Genomic DNA, 17,627 nt, shown 5'->3' on the forward strand with positions numbered 1-17,627 from the left:
TTTATTTATGAAAGTAACTGAAAAAACTGTTTTAAGCCGATAAATTTACATTATCCCGGAAATGTTTGAATTCATTCTCTTGGCTTCCTGCAGTCCACAGAGTTCTTTGACCTCATGAATGTGAACCCTGAAATTAGGACCCCTGGCTTGTTGTCTGTTGCCCAGCAGTCTCTTGGAGATTCTCTGCTGGGCAGGCTTCTGGTGTTCTGATGCCTTTGCTGGGTCTGAGCAGGACTGGCTACATAATTTGCAGGCCCCAGTGCAAAATGAAAATGCAGAGCCTCTTTTCAAAAGGATTAAGAATGTCTTTCTTTTTTTTTTTGAGACAAGAGTCTTGCTCTGTCACCCGGGCTGGAGTGCAGTGGGACGATCTTGGCTCACTGCAGCCTCTGCCCCCCAGGTTCCGGTGATTCTCCTGCCTCGGCCTCCTGGATGGCTGGGATTACAGGCGCACGCCACCACACCCGGCTAATTTTTGTAGTTTTAGTAGAGATGGGGTTTTACCATGTTGGCCAGGCTGGTCTCGAACTCATGACCTCACGTGATCCGCCCTCCTCGGCCTCCCAAAGTGTGGGGATTACAGGTGTGAACCACCATGCCCGGCCGAGAATTTCAAGATGGAGATGTCAGGGCATTAAACCAAGCACAGGGGCTTTCCAAGCACAAGTGAGGTTGGCTCCCGCATGGGGTGTTATAGCAAACCTCAGGCAGTGAGTAGGCTGGGGCAAGGCAGGTGGGCTGGGTTTAAAGCAGCCAAACCAGGAGGCAAGACTTTGCAGAGGAGTCAGGGCTGGGTTGAAATGACAGCCCTGGGCTCTGGCAGTAGGATCCCTAGCCCTGCCTCCCATGCAGGCTGCCCCAGCTGGCTCCTCCACTCCTGGGCTCCCCAAGCTTTTCAGGATGAGCTGGTTTGGTCTTGGGTGATGTCAGAGAGACGCAGCAGGAAAAGGATCAAGTGGGTGGGGATTGTGGAACATTCCTGAGAAGAACCAGGGAACATGAGGGCTCCAAATTACTCTCCCCAAACAACAACAACATGGCCTCTCTAACTGTCCCCTGCCTGAATATGCCTCTTCCTGGAGCTGCTCGGGGCTGGCTGCATAGACAGAAAATAGAGAAATCAGAGACAAACCCAGTGTTGGTGGTCTAGACAGACCGTAGGATCACAGGCTTTGGAGTCAGACTGGCTGGTCTGGTTCTGATCCCAGTGCTGCCACTAATTAGCTGTGGCATCTCAGGCAAGTTTCTTAACCTCTCTTGGACAGTTTCCTCCTCTGTAAAATGGTGTAATAAAGCCTACTTTGGGAGAAGGCTGTGAGAAGTATGAGAGTTAATATAGGTAAAGTGTGTGGTAGCCATTCAATAGCTCTGTGATCTTGCATAAGTTATTTAACCTCCATAAAGTATAAAACGAGGATAGGACCTACCTCCAGGACCATTCATTTAATCTATTGACCATTACTGAGCACTGTGCCAGGTCCTGGAGACACGGAGTTGTAAGGTTTAAATGAAATAACAGAGGCACCGGGCTTGGCATGGGACCTAGTAGACGGTAAACACCCAATAATAAAGAAGAGTAGGCGGGGCGCGGTGGCTCACGCCTGTAATCCCAGCACTTTGGGAGGCTGAGGCGCACAGATCACGAGGTCAGAAGACTGAGACCATCCTGGCAAACACGGTGAAACCCTGTCTCTAATAAAAATACAAAAAAAAAAAAAAATTAGCCGGACGTGGTGGCGGGTGCCTGTATACAGTCCGAGCTACTCGGGAGGCTGAGGCAGGAGAATGGCGTGAACCCGGGAGGCAGAGCTTGCAGTGAGCCGAGATCGCGCCACTGCACTCCAGCCTGGGCGACAGAACGAGACTCCGTCTCAAAAAAGAAGAAGAAGAAAAAAAAAGAATAGTCATGAACTGTATCAAAAAATGACTATTTCTTTTTTTTTTTTTTTTTTTTTTTTTTTTTTGAGACGGAGTCTCGCTTTGTCGCCCAGGCTGGAGTGCAGTGGCCGGATCTCAGCTCACTGCAAGCTCCGCCTCCCGGGTTTACGCCATTCTCCTGCCTCAGCCTCCCGAGTAGCTGGGACTACAGGCGCCCACCACCTTGCCCAGCTAGTTTTTTGTATTTTTAGTGGAGACGGGGTTTCACCGTGTTAGCCAGGATGGTCTCGATCTCCTGACCTCGTGATCCGCCCGTCTCGGCCTCCCAAAGTGCTGGGATTACAGGCTTGAGCCACCGCGCCCGGCCAAAAAATGACTATTTCTTAGCTGTTGGCTTTGACTATGATTTCAAATTTAGAGCTAGCCTCAGCCAGGACAAGGAGGTGCTCAGTGGTAGCAGATCATTTCCAGAGTCCCCCGATTCAGAACACGCCTCACTCCCCTGTATCCTGCCCATGGAGCACTAAGAGAGAAATAGTCTTTTTTTGCATAATTCATGACTATTGGAGAAATAGTCTTTTTTTTCATAATTCATGACCATTCTTTATTATTGGGTCTTTATCGTCTACTAGGCCCCGTGCCAAGCCCAACACTTGTATTATTTCATTTAAATCTTCCAACTCTGTGTCTCCAGGGCCTGACACAGTGCTCAATAAATGTCAGTTGATTAAATGAATGGTCCTAGAGGTAGGTACTATTATCCCCACTTTACAGTTTGTAGAGATTAAATAACTTACTCAAGGTCACAGAGCTACTGAATGGCTGAGCCAGAACTTGAACCTGGGTGAGTCCACTTTGAAAACCGTGAGTATTTACTTACCACAGTATACTGCCTTTGATGTAGTGAAGAGCTACGACTTAGAAAATAGGACTTAAGGCCAGGTACGGTGGCTCATGCCTGTAATCCCGGCACTTTGGGAGGCCGAGGTGGGGAATCACAAGGTCAGGAGATCGAGACCATCCTGGTTAACATGGTGAAACCCTGTATCTACTAAAAATACAAAAAGAAAATTAGGCGGGCATGGTGGCAGGCACCTGTAGTCCCAGCTACTCAGGAGGCTGAGGCAGGAGAACGGTGTGAACCCGGAAGGCAGAGCTTGTAGTGAGCCGAGATCACGCCACTGCACTCCGGCCTGGGTGACAGAGTGGGACATCATCTCAAAAAGAAAAAGAAAAGAAAAGAGAGAAAGAAAAAAAATAAGACTGAAGGCCAAGTGCAGTGACCCACGCCTATAATTTCAGCACTTTGGGAGGCCGAGGCAGGTGGATCACCTGAGGTCAGGAGTTCAACACCAGCCTGGCCAACATGATGAAACCCTGTCTCTACTAATAATACAAAAATTAGCTGGGCGCGGTGGTGCATGCCTGTAATCCCAGCTACTCGGGAGGCTGAGGCAGTTGAATCGCTTGAACTCAGGAAGCAGAGGTTGCAGTGAGCCGAGATCATGCCATTGCACTCCAGCCTGGGTGACAAGAGCAAAACTGTGTCTCAAAAAAAAAAAAAGAAGAAAGAAAGAAAAGAAGACTTAAGATTCAGGAAATAAATACCCTTGCCTGAAAGAGGAAACCCACGAGCATGGAGTCACGCTAAATTGAAACAGGCAGCATGCCCTTTTTCAATATTCAGCATTGATAAAAGAAAGAGAAAATACTCGAACTGGTTATCCTGAAATCGAAAAAAATACACAGCACTTTTCTCATTATATCAAGGAATCAAGGGGAGAAAATGGTAAAGAAAGTAAAAAACTAGGAATTCTAATAACACACTTGAGCTCTTTGAGCATGTCTAGTTAAGAGCACAGTCTCGGCCAGGCGCGGTGGCTCACGCCTGTAATCCCAGCATTTTGGGAGGCAGAGGCAGGTGGATCATGAGGTCAGGAGTTTGAGACCAGCCTGGCCAATGGTGACGGGTGAAACCCCGTCTCTAATAAAAATACAAAAACATTAGCCCGGTGTAGTGACACGCCCCTATAGTCCCAGCTACTCAGGAGGCTGAGGCAGGAGAATGCCGTGAACCCGGGAGGCGGTGCTTGCAGGGAGCGGAGATTGCGCCACTGCACTCCAGCTTGGGCGACAGAGCGATACTCTGTCAAAAAAAAAAAAAAAAAAAAAAAAAAAAAAGCACAGTGTCTGGAGTCAGGCATATCTGGATTTGAATTCTACCTCTTCCACTTGCTACCTGTGTGACCTCAGGCAAGTTACTTAGCCTCTTTAAGTATCAGTTTCCTCATCAGCAAAACAGAACACCCCTCCATAGGTTGTTGTATGGGTGGATGAGATAATGTATGTAAATCACTTAGCACAACAGTCAGCATATAGTCATTGATCAAGAAATATTTGTTCCTAGTAGTACTAGTATTCCATTCTCTTTCCCCATTCTAAAATCAAATTTTGACCAAATAACCGGGAGAAATTGATCCCAAGAGACATGACAAGTCAGGATGGTTTTTAAAGCTGTGGAGTTTTAAACCAGACTCACTGCTGCATCTACAATTGAGAGTTATTCCAAACATACTTCTCTTTGGAGGCAACCTCAGTACAGTTTGGCCCACATAGTAGACATGTTTTAGATTACTTCAGAGGCCAAGTTAAATGACACGTTCCCTTGGTCTTCATCCAGATGACTTAATTCTAACCCTCTTAATCCCATGCAAAGCTCAAGGCAATCAGATGTACGTTATTGTTGAACCATTTATAACCTAGGAGGTTTTTTGTTTTTGTTTTTTGACATTGCATTGATTGAGGCTTTGGACATTCCAAATTGAACTCCACCATCAACACACATGCACACCACACACACACACACACACCCTACAACTCCTCCCAAGCAATATAGTCCGAGAATGCAAATATAACTGACTACAAGCAGATGGAATCACTACCTAACTATACTCCTCAAGCTTGGGCAGATAAACATTTCCCAATGATGAACAAGCCATTGGAGCTCAGACTTGGCACCTGGGTTGACCCCCAGCTCCACCCTTCCTCTAAGCTACTCTTGAAGCCATGGCAGAAGAATACCACAGTGGGGTAGCCCCTGTCAGAGGAGGAAATCCCAAATGGAAGCTTCTTCCAGAATTTCCAGGCTGCAGGAAACAATGAAATTCAAACATTGGATAACTCTTACTCATCAAGAGGGTACTTTAATGGTGGAATGGGTTCAACACATTCTTCCCCTTAAAACTTTTCATCATCGGATTAAATCCACAGCCTGAGGTTTTCAAGCTCTTCATCAGCTGGTCCTGCTTCTCAAGCCAGCCAACCTTATCTTCCTCAGCTCACTAAAATGAACATTCTGCTTTAGACTGGCTCACCTTCAAAGGGACCCCAATTCCAACAAACACTCCCCAACCCATGTCCTTCGTCTGCTCATTTATCCACATATCCATCCAGTAAGAATTTACTGAGCACCTATTATGTGCTCTGCACTGTTTTTAACACAGAAGGACAATGGTTTCTATTTTCCAGGTCCACAGCCTGGTGGGAGAAACACTACTGGGTGACAAGGGGCATGCCAGAGAGGTCTACAGAGTCTTCTCTCAAAGGGAAACTTGTTTTCCCCCCATGATATGCCTCATATCACACACACATGCACGCTTACACACACCTACACACAACTCTAACCTACACTGGTTTCTTCATCTTTTTGCACTTTTTTTTTGAAATGGAGTCTTGCTCTGTCACCCAGACTGGAGTGCAGTGGTGTGATCTCGGCTCACTGCAACCGCCACCTCCCAGGTTCAAGCAATTCTCCTGCCTCTGCCTCCCGAGTAGCTGGGATTACAGGCATGCGCCACCATGCCTGACTCATTTTTGTATTTTTAGTAGAGACGGGGTTTTTCCATGTTGGCCAGGCTGGTCTCAAACTCCTGACTGCAGGTGATCCGCCCGTCTCAGCCTCCCAAAGTCCTGGGATTACAGGCGTGAGCCACCGAGCCCGGCTTCACACCCTTTTTAGAGCCTCTGCAGCAAGTCTCTGTGGTGTATAAACTTATGAAGAAGCACCTGAGTATACGTTGCTTTGTGTTGTTCTCTAATCACCTCCTACAAATGACTTCTCGCCATCCCTCATAATCATAGATAGAGGTTAAATTTTTCACATTGCCTTGCACTTTTCCTGAGCACAGAATGAGCACCTGGGTAGCCCCTTGGCCTGCTGATCTTTTCTCCATACTGCAGCCAGAATGATCTTTACAAAACACAGACATCATCTCCTTTCTTAAAAAACCTTCATTGGATTTCTTGCTCTGAGGATAAAGATGAAAATCGTAACACAACCAGAGGCTCTGAGCCTGGTCAATCTCGTCTGCCTCTCGCAGTGCCCTGCTGTGCTCTCCCAGCTATCATTTCCCTTCTTGGGACTTTTGCAACCCTCTCTGGAACCCTCCCCACTCCCTTCCCCATTTTGCCTTTTGAATCTTACTCATCCTTCATATTTCCGCTCAAGCAGCCCTCCCCTGGAAACCTTCCTACATCTACCAAATGAGATCAAGTTCCTCTTTGTCTTTTGACTTCATGAAATTGTTTATTTCCTTAAGAGCATTTATCTCAGTTGTAATTAAACCTTAATTAGTGGGATGATTTGATTAATGACTGCCACCCCACTAGGTTGTAAGCTTCATGAGAACAGTGGTTGTGTCTAGTTTTGCTCACAATGCTGCTATTTCTAGCACCTGTCCCAGTACTGACACATAATAAATATTTGCTGGATGACTCAATCCATGAATAAGTGAACATTAAATGCCTAAATGTACCAAGTTCTCAATCCTGAGAATACAAAGATAATTAAGACTGGATCTCTACTCTTACGGAGTTCAGAGTCAGGGGGCAAAGACATAAACAAAAGTTCAAAGGGTACTGAGTGGTGGGATTGATTTTCAACGTCTGCCGTGGACACAGAGTTGGAGGAATAACACTGTGAGCGCTGTGGCACTTGATCTTGACGCTTAACCTTGACACTTGGTTACCATTAGGTCATATTTCCTATATTCACCCAGATCATGAAGGGCCTTCGCCATGCTTAAGAGTTTGCACTTTAGCTCTGGTTTCAATCCGGGCAATAAATCTTCTATAAAACTTTTTAAAGTTTTGTGTTTTAATAGACACATAGCAGTTGTACATATTTATGGCGCACAGTAAAAATAGACTACGCTTTTGTTTGTTTGTTTTTTGAGAGAGGGTCTCACTTTGTCACCCAGGCTGGAGTGCAGTGATGCAAATATGGATCACTGCAGCCTCAACCTCGTGGGCTCAAACAATTCTCCTGCCTCAGCCCGCAAGCAGCTGGGACTACAGGCTCACACCAGCACAGTGGGCTAATTTTTTAAATTTTTTTGTAGAGATGGGGTTTCATCATCTTGCTCAAGGTGGTCTTGAACTCCTGAGCTGAAGTCATCCCCCTGCCTCAGACTTCCAGAGTGCTGGGATTATAGGTGCGAGCCACTGCACCGGGCCGGCTACACTTTTACATGTCTGCAAAGTAGGGCTATTTGAGCTCCCTTCCTCCCCAGTGACTCCATGGTTCTGCAGTAACAATCAGTTCCCAATAGCAGGGCTTCAAGTAATAGCTTAGGGACCTGGCAGAGGTTAAAAGGTCAAAGGACTGGAATTGGATGCCACCTGGTGGCCTGAGTTGAGCTTCCCTGTTTTTCAGTGCCAGGGGCAAGGACAGTTTGCCTTTTTTTTTGGGGGGGGGATAGGGTCTCACACTGTCATCCAGTCTGAAGTGCAGTGGTGTGATCTCGGCTCACTGCAACCTCGGCCTTTCAGGCTCAAGCAATCCTCCCACCTCAGCCTTCTGAGTAACTGGGACAACAGGCATGCAACACCTGGCCTGACTAACTTTTTAAAAAAAATTTAGCTGGGGTTTTGCCATGTTTCTCAGGCTGGTCTTGAACTCCCGGGCTCAAGTGATCTGCCCGCCTTGGCCTCCCAGGGTGCTGGGAGAGTTTACTCTTTGCTCTGCCTCTTTCTCTGCATTCAGTGAAAATCGTTCATCAGTACTCAAAAATGATAAGTGTGCCTAGAGAACTAGGAAAGAGACAGAATTAATATGTCCATAGGAGGAAAGGATAGCCTGGTTCAAAGAAAATCCCTGACAAGCTCACCCATAGCAGGCGGTCTTGGGGTGGCCAGGCATGGCTTGGACTTGGGATGAAAGAAATGAAAGGAAACTCACAGGTGTAGGCTAATTTCTAAACTGGAATAGGTTTGCCCATGATAAAAGGTGGTGTAACCAGAGAGAGGAGTCCCCTCACATTTCCTCAGAACTGCCCTCAAGGATGCCCTACAGATTCTGGTGCTCATTTTCCAAGGCAATCAGTTTGAGCCTCCATGCCACTGATAGTCTTTCTGTTCTTTGCCAGACCTGTCTCTCTTTTTGATTCTCAGTTATCACTCTGAAGCAATCTCAAAGCCTAATTGATACAAACATGATACTGGCTGAGCAAGAGCTATCTTATCTCTACTGTGAATATCCGCTTTTTAAATGCAGTAACAGAAAGATTCTTTTTTTTTTTTTCTTTTTTGAGACGGAGTCTTGCTCAGTCGCCCAGGCTGGAGTGCAGTGGCACAATCTCGGCTCACTGCAAGCTCCGCCTCCTGGGTTCACGCCATTCTCCTGCCTCAGCCTCCAGAGTAGCTGGGACTACAGGCGTCCGCCACCACGCCCAGCTAATTTTTTTGTATTTTTAGTAGAGACGGGGTTTCACTGTGTTAGCCAGGATGGTCTCGATCTCCTGACCTCGTGATCCACCCACCTCGGCCTCCCAAAGTGCTGGGATTACAGGCTTGAGCCACCGTGCCCGGCCCAGAAAGATTCTTAGAGGAGGTAACCCTGAGTTAAATCTTAAGAATTAAAAAGAGTTCACCCAGGGCCAGGAGTGGTGGCTCATGCCTGTAATCCCAGCACTTTGGGAGGATGAGGTGGGAGAGTCACTTGAGTCCAGGAGTTCAAGACCAGCCCAGGCAACATGGTGAAACCTTGTCTCTACAAAAAATACAAAAATTAGCCACGCATGGTGGCACACAACTGTAGTCAAAGCTACCTGGGAGGCTGAGGCAGGAGGATTGCGATTGCCTGAGCCTGAGCCCAGGAGGCAGAGGCTGCAGTGAGCTGAGATTGCACCACCGCATTCCAGCCTGGTTGACAGAGCGAGACTCTGTCAAAAAAAAAAAAAAAAAGTTACCTGGTCAAAGAGAAAGGGAAAGGGGGAAGTCCATAAAAAGAGAACATCATGTGCAAAGGCACAGAGGACAGAAATATCATAAAATGTGCACAGAAATACCCACAGTTGTTAAGATCTTCTTTGGCCTAGTCCCTCTAATGAATGGAGACTCCAGCAGAAGATATATTGCATTTATTCAAATATAGTTCACATTAAATATAAATTATATTTAACTATGATGGGGTTGAGTTGCGTGACTCATGGCCATAATGTTACCTTTTGTAGGCATGTACTGATGATAATTTTTCAGGATTTTTTGGTATATGTTTTGAAGCCAATACCTTTTTTTAAACCTCAGGTCTATATGGCACCTGATGAATAAAACAGCATAGCACTGAGCAGTTCAGAGTTAATGAGGATAAAATTCAAAGTAGAGAATGAAGAGATGAGAGCAGAGAAGCAACTGGGAGCCAAGGTATAGGAAGGCTCATGTGCCATATAAGTGACTTGGACTTTATTGCAGCACTACATAATGTTAATTAGTATTAACAGCATTCATTTACTTACGAATACTTATGGAGCCTGGAACTGTTCTAGACAAAACAAATAAAATCTCTACCCTCAAGACACTTACATTATCACAAGTCATTAAAGAATTTTGATCAGGAGAGTGTCTCCATCAGACATGCCTGGAACATAGCTCCCCCTGGGGATGGTATAGAAGATGGATTGGAGAGGGTCAAGAGTGGAAACAGGGAGATTTGTTAGAAGGCTGATGCAGAAGTAGGGCTCTAGACCTGTGCAAAAGTGAGCCATAGAAAGCTAAGAAGAAAAGCAAGATATGAAAAAGAGAGCTCCGGGATGGGCATCAAGAGATCCAAATCCCAGTAACAAATCTGCCATTAATATTTCTCCTCTTTGACCCTCAGTTTCTCAAACATCTGCAAAATGAAGGAGTCTTTTCTATTCATTACTATTTCTTAATAGTACTATTATTATTGCATAGAAAAATCAAGTGTGTATATTGGGAGGACTACTTATGGATCAGCTCTTGGCAAAACTGGGAAACAGACAACGTTGGCCTTGAGTTTTCTTATGAAAATTCCCATAAAATATCAAGCAACAGGACACGCTGTCACTCAGCCTTACCAAGCTGGGAGAGGGGTCAGGGGGGAGGACTCCCTTCTACTTGGACCTACAGCAAGTGCTCTGTTGATATTTGAAAAAGAACATCAAGGACATTGTGTGCTGTTCTAACTGTTAGCATTTCTCTTCCTAATAAAAGTGGCTCATATTTAGAGTGATAAGGATATGCCAGGCACAGTTCTAGGCATCTTATGTGCATCATTTCATTCAATTTTCACTACAGCCCTGTGAGGCAGGTATTGTTCTTTTTTAATTGTATTGTTTAATGGACATGTCATAATTTTACATATTCATGGAGTACCTAGTGATGTTTCAATATGTATCAATATGTATAGTGATCAGATCAAGGCAATTAGCGTGTCTATTATCTCAAACAATTTGTTATTTATTTGTGTTGAAGGTGTTCTATCTTCCCTCTAGCTATTTGAAACTATACAATATATTATTATTAACTATAGTCATTTCACATATTCTTATTCATATTTCATAGTTGAGAAAATTAAGATCCAGAGAGATTAAGTAAATCTACAGAGTTAAAAAGAGGCAGAAATGGGGTTACTAACAATTACACTGTACCTTTCACATCAGATAGCTTTCTTAGCTAATACTTCCCTTATGTGCAACGATTGAACAGCTAAAAAAATGGTGTGAGTAATGTGGCTTTCTGAGGGGTGTGGCCTAGACTGGTCACAGGATTTAGCATCAAGTAGATTGGGATTACAAGGGCTCAGGGAAGTGACAAGGCTGAGTTCAGAGCCAGAAGACCTGAAAACTGTTTCTTAAGATTGTTCTACATTCCAAGTTGCCAAAATTAAGTCCCGTATAGCAAATGCACTTGGGGAACCCACCCTGGTTACAAATCCAAGTCCTAAGCTATTCCTGATCTGCTTCTTAAGCAGCAAAATATAGGGGTAGAAGATGTAATAGAACTCGATGTCTTCCCAATTTTATTTGTGTGTGTGTGTTTTATTTTTGTCTATTATTTTTTTTGACAGGGTCTCACTCTGATACCCAGGCTAGAGTGCAGTAGTGTGATCTTGGCTCACTGTAGCCTCCACCTCCTGGGTTCAAGCAATTCTCCTGCTTCAGCCTTCCAAGTAGCTGGGACTACAGGTGCATGCCACCATGCCCAGCTAATTTTTACATTTTTTTTAGTAGAGTCGGAGTTTCACCATGTTGGCCAGGCTGGTCTCAAATTCCTGACCTCAAGTGATCTGCCCACCTTGGCCTCCCAAAGTGCTGGAAGTACAGGCGTGGGCCACCATGCTCGGCCTTGTGTTTTTTTTTTTACAGTGACTTTTGAGCTGAAAATATCCTTTTACTTTTTGGTTTCTTTCTACTATGGCTGTTGTTTTTAAATCTACCCCCCTTTAAACTTTTCTTGTTTTCTTTTAGATTCCGCCTTGCTTTGCCAGAGTCCAATCGCAGCAATATTGAGGTAGGAATCTGAGTTCTTGGGGTTACCGGACACTGGAAGAGCAAGGATTCTCCTACTATATATAATACCGAGTTAATTGTTTTCTCTGCCTCGGAGTCCTTGATTTCTGCATAATTGTAGGACTTGACTTTGAAATTCTGTATGCAGCTACTCATCAATTGAGCTCATTAACCATTCAAGAGAGGAACTCTACAGTTTACTTTTATTTACGCAGAAATACTTTTTTAAAAACTCAAAAGACTGTTGAGACATTATATAATGCTCATATAGTAAAACGCTCATATTAGTAAAATGTATAAGACAATGTATAAGGCATTCTCAGGGAATGCCCGTTTTCTCACTAAAATAATCCTCTACAGTTAGAGACGAGAATCCCAAAGGAATATGTAAATTATTAAGCCATGATTAGGTTTACGCTTTGAACACTTTCTGCCCATCTCCTAAAATTAGGTCAATGCTGCTTGTATGGAGACCTTTGTGGGAGGGGGGTTCCCAGCCTGATGACTTTCTGATGGGAAGAGGACACCCCAACATGTGACTTGGAATCCCCCTTCCCTCAAGCTTCAGGAAGATCAGCAAAATCACTATCTCATAGTGCCATGGATGGCACTATCAGAGAGAAGTTAAGTGGATTTTGGTGTCAGAATGCCCGGGTAGAATACTGCCTAGTTCATGGGCAGCACTACATAACGTTAATTATTAGTATTAGCAGTATTCATTTACTTACAAATACTTATTGAGCCTGGAACTGTTCTAGACAAAACAGATAAAATATCTACCCTCAAGGCACTTACATTCTAAAGCAGTGGTTCTCAACTAGTGATTCTCAGCTAGGAACATTTGGCAATGTCTGAAGACATTTTTGGCTGTCACATCCTGGGATGGAAGGAGAGATGCTAATGACACTTGGTGGGTAGAGGCCAGGGATGCTGCTAAACATCTCACAGTGCACAAGACAGCTCCCAACAACAAAGAATGATCCATCCCAAAACGTCAAGAGTGCCACTATTGGGAAACCCTGTTCCAGAGTGTGTGTGATTGTGCTTATGTGTGCGTGACAGGCTGAGAGTAGCAGAAAACAAACAAATATAGTTTTTACTAAAAAATACTATAGAGAAAAAGAAATTGGAATAGGCAGTGTGAGTAGGTATGGAGCTGAAATTACAACCTTGGGGTTTTTTTTGTTTTTGTTTTTGTTTTTTTTTTTTTGAGATGGAGTCTTGCTCAGTCACCCAGGCTGGAGTGCAGTGGCACAATCTCCACTCACTGCAAGCTCTGCCTTCCGGGTTCATGCCATTCTCCTGCCTCAACCTCCCGAGTAGCTGGGACTACAGGCACCCGCCATCACGCTCGGCTAATTTTTTTATATTTTTAGTAGAGATGGGGTTTCACCATGTTAGCCAGGATGGTCTCAAATTCCTGACCTCAAGTGATCTGCCCGCCTCAGCCTCTCAAAGTGCTGGGATAACAGGCGTGAGCCACCACGCCCGGCCCAACCTTGGGGTTGTTGAAAGTATTAGCTGAGATTATACATGAAATGCACTTAGCACATTGACTACATAGTAGGCATTAAAGAAACAGTGGTCACTATTTTCATATTTGCGGTAACTATTTCAGTTATTGTCACTTCTGTGTTTTCATATTTACAATAATTATTTCAGTTATTGTCATTTTTATGTCAAGAGGCAGTGTAGCATAATAGTTTCATACATAAACTCTGAGGTCAAACTGCAAAAGTGAATTCCCACTGCCCATTTTCACTCTGGTGATACAGACATACCCACTGCACTCCATCCTGGGCGAGAGTGAGCCTCCATCTCAAAAAAAAAAAAAAAATTAATTTAAAGAAAAAGATAAATTGGGTGTTCTGGGGATGGCATTAGCTTTGGAGCATGATGTAATGCAAGGGAACTCCTGTGGCTGAGACTCTCAGTAAGTAAGGGAAGATTGCTAATTGGGAAATCTAATACTTGTTCTTGATTGTCTTGGTAGATATCTGAGCTGCCACGTTTGCTGACACCTTGTAGTCCCTCTGAATTTGTATCACCAAAATCCAGTGCAGAGGGAAGCAGAAGTGTCCATCTTCAAGAGGGAAAAAGTTAGAAAACCCTGAAATATGATTTTCTACAAAGCTAGTATATCCCTCTGAGAAGATCCTACTGCACTCTAGCCTGGGTAACAGAGTAAAAAAACAAAAAAGCCCAATCTGGCAACTGATTCTATTTCCTCTTTTATTTTAGGTCTTGAGGTTTGAAAATATTCTGTCCTCTATTCTTCACTTTGGAGTGCTCCCACTGGCCAATGGTAAGGGATTATTGGTAAACAATATGACTGTAACATCGGCTAACATCTAACATCTGCATCAGCTGCACTGGGGATTGTTTGGGACTTTTCACCCTGAAGCTTGTACTTCTATCATGTTATCATGAATCCAGGCCAGCGTCAGAATTTGCAAAGTTTGTACCATCAATGACGTGGTTGCACAATTAGTTATTCTAGATCCAAGCCCTGTTAGCAATTCTATTTGCAAACTCAGCAAGATCGGCTAACACTGGTTGAGTTAAGAAGATTGAAACCATGCTCCTTAGGCAGTAAAGAGAATCTCCTTCCAGTCAACCAGAAATGAGATTATTTTCCCTACGGGATATCTCTGTGGGTCTTATGCAAGGACCACTAACTGGATAGACACAGTTTTCAAGAATGATAATCCTGGGCCTTCTCCTTGCATAGCAGTTGTTCATAAACTGCAGTATCTGGGGTCTGGCCCAGTTAAAATATTTTTTATATTAGACACCAAAATGTTCTCAAAACCCACTAATTGGGTATTTTCAAAATACACATTGGGCAGGCTAAAAATGGACAGCATTTCTCTACTGTCCAAATGAACATAATTGTAAGTGCATTTTTTATTAATCACGGATTAATGAGCAATTCTTCCAGGAAAATTCTAGGGACATATCAGAGAGATGCAAATGTGGAACCAGGGAGAATGAAAAGATCAATTATTAAAAAGCTATCCATGCTGGGCGTGGTGGCTCATGCCTATAATCCCAGAACTCTGGGAGGCCAAGGCAGGCAGATTACCTGTGGTCAGGAGTTCGAGACCAGCCTGGCCGACATGGTGAAACCCCATCTCTACTAAAAATACAAAAATCTTAGCCAGGCATGGTGGTGGGCATCTGTAATCTCAGCTACTCAGAAGGCTGAGGCAGGAGAATCGCCTGAACCTGGGAGGCGGAGGTTGCAGTGAGCCAAGATCATGCCATTACATTCCAGCCTGGGCAACAAGAGCAAAACTCCATCTTAAAAAAAAAAAAAAAAAAAAAGGTGTCAGTCAGTCTCTTACTAAAAAGCTTGCTAAAACCTCTGTGCTTGTGCCCAATTATTTTATGTCTTGTTCTATATTTTAGCAAAATTGCAGCAAGGATTTCCTCTGCCCAATCCGCACAAAATCTCATTCGTCAATTCAGATATTGAAGTTCTTGAGGTAAGAATGCAAATCTCACCTCTTAACTGACTCATTTCTTTTTATAGTAGACTAAGCCTCCTCCTGTTTTGCTTGTTGTTGTTGTTTTTGTCCTGCTTTGCTTTTTCCCAGACCAAGGAATTTTATAAACATGTTTAGCTCTTAAATTACAATTAACAGAAAGTATTTACAGTTGAGTTTAAAAATCAGACCAAGATCAATTCCACTTAGCAGCCAAATCCACAGTACAAGAAGATGCCCTTTAGCACACTTTATTTTATTTATTCCACAAGACGATGTGTGAGGCTGGGATTATTACTCCCATTTTACAGATGAGGAAAGTAGGACTCACAGAGAAGTGGCTCAGGCAGCTGGAAAGGAGCATGGCTGGGACAGGACTGGCTCTTCTGATTCTCGCAGTCAGATGACTTTCCCCTGAACCAAAGACACCCCTCTGAATTCAGGAATCGAATTGTTTTCTGGCTAATTATTATGAACTCACTTCAGAATACCTTTTTTTCTTTCTTTCTTTCTTTTTGTCATTGTTGTTTGTTTGGGGAGGTGGAAATATGTTTCTAAAGGAATTCTCCAATCCTGTACAGTCCAGGGGTCCCCAACACCCAGGCCTAGGACCTGTCTGGGTGTGTGGCCTGTTAGGAACTTGGCTGCACAGCTAGAGGTGAGCCGCCGACGAGGGAGCATTACTGCCTGAGCTCCGCCTCCTATTAGATCAGCAGCAGCATTAGATTCTCATGGGAGCACAAACCCTATAGTGAACTGTGTGTGTGAGGGGGTCTAGGTTGCACGCTCCTTCTGAGAATCTAACTAATGCCTGATGATCTGAGGTGGAACAGTTTCATCCTGAAACCATCCACCAATCCCAGTCAGTGGAAAAAGTGTCTTCCATGAAACCGGTTGCTGGTGTCAATAAGGCTGGGGACCGCTGCCCTACACTACCCCATATGCTCTCCCATCTCCCTGTTTCTCCCCCACTGCTTCTACAATGGCTAAGTCACATCAGGTGACAGTACTCCAACATGGCCTTTCCTTTGTCTGGGGCGTTCACAAAGCAGGGCAAGGGTAGAGGAGGCCCTGCCTCTGTAGGACCTGGTAAAGAAACCATCTCTCAGTCGGGCATGGTGGCTCACGTGTGTAATCCCAGCACTTTGGGAGGCTGAGGTGGGCGGATCACTTAAGGTCAGGAGTTCGAGACCAGCCTAGCCAAAATGGTGAAACCTTGTCCTACTAAAAATACAAAAATTAGCTGGGTGTGGTGGCATACGCCTCTAGTCCCAGCTGCTCAGGAGACTAAGAATCACTTGAACCCAAGAGGCAGAGAATCACTTGAACCCATGAGGCGGAGCTTGCGAGATTACACCACTGCACTCCAGCCTGGGTGACAGCCTTTGGGACTCCATCTCAAAAATTAAAATAATAAAAAAAGAAACCAGCTGTTCCTCACTCCTCAGACAAACCCAGACATGCCCAAGGTTTGATGTTATCTTCATTGTCATATCCTTTCCAGGGTTTCCTTTTGATTTCCACCGACCTGAAGTATGAAACATCCTCAAAGCAGCAGCCAAGTTTCCATGGTTGGGAAGGTCTGAACCTGATAAGTGGACAGTGGAGGGGGAAGTCAGCCCCTTGATTGCCAGTTTGCAATTCACCCCGGAAGTAAATGGTCCTTAACCCCACAACTACTGTAAACCCAGAAGGGGAAGACAGTATACACTGGAATTGTAAAGCCCTTGTGAATTGCTTAGGTAGAAGGTTTTCTTTCTCAAGCCTTCAGGAACCCAGAATAAGGCAGAATGTGTTAAAGGGCTAAATAGAGGTGTATGAATGTGAGTGTATGCATGCCGCGTGTGCTTGTGTTTATGTTTGTTTGGGGCAAGAAAGATTCTAGGAACAAGAGCTAGGCATGTACTTCTGACCAGGTGGGTAAGAAACTCTTAAGTCTGTATTTGTATTGGTCATTCTCAGTGGAGATCCCTTAGGCCCTCTAGGGGTTTTCCCCTACCTGCATATTGGATTTCATGTTTTATATTCACTGTTACTGTCTTCTGTGTTTAATTAAAATTGTTTTCTATCAACTTCAATCTTGGTTTTTTTATTTGAGAAATGTCCTGCCCTGAATTTTTAAAAAATGAAATAAGAGGCCAGCCACAGTAGGTCATGCCTGTAATCTCAGCACTTTGGGAGGCCAAAATGGGTGGATCAGGGGTCAAGAGGTCGAGACTATCCTGGCCAACATGGTGAAACCTAGCTCTACTAAAAGTACAAAAATTAGCTGGGAGTGGTGGCACGAACCTGTAGTCCCAGCTACTTGGGAGGCTGAGGCAGGAGAATCGCTGGAACCTGGGAGGTGGAGTTTGCAGTGAGCCAAGATGGTGCCAGTGCACTCCAGCCTGGCGACAGAGTGAGACTCCGTCTCAATAAAATAAAATAAAAAATAGAAAAGGGAAGAGACCTA

General features: G+C 44.4%; 1 protein-coding gene across 3 annotated transcripts in view; it reads left to right on the plus strand.

The window, feature by feature from the left end:
* BPIFC (BPI fold containing family C) overlaps positions 1-17,253 on the plus strand; it is a 61,439-nt gene extending 44,186 nt beyond the window's left edge. For all 3 annotated transcript variants that reach the window (XM_001112428.4, XM_077949874.1, XM_077949873.1), the window contains 4 exons: positions 11,646-11,688; positions 13,929-13,992; positions 15,099-15,175; positions 16,680-17,253. In XM_001112428.4, coding sequence (XP_001112428.1) covers positions 11,646-11,688; positions 13,929-13,992; positions 15,099-15,175; positions 16,680-16,802 — 307 coding nt within the window. In that variant the 3' untranslated portion in view covers positions 16,803-17,253. The remainder of the gene's footprint in view (positions 1-11,645; positions 11,689-13,928; positions 13,993-15,098; positions 15,176-16,679) is intronic.
* Positions 17,254-17,627: the final 374 nt, after the last annotated feature.

Source organism: Macaca mulatta, chromosome 10 (assembly GCF_049350105.2).
Source record: "Macaca mulatta isolate MMU2019108-1 chromosome 10, T2T-MMU8v2.0, whole genome shotgun sequence".
Classification (NCBI taxonomy): Eukaryota; Metazoa; Chordata; class Mammalia; order Primates; family Cercopithecidae; genus Macaca; species Macaca mulatta.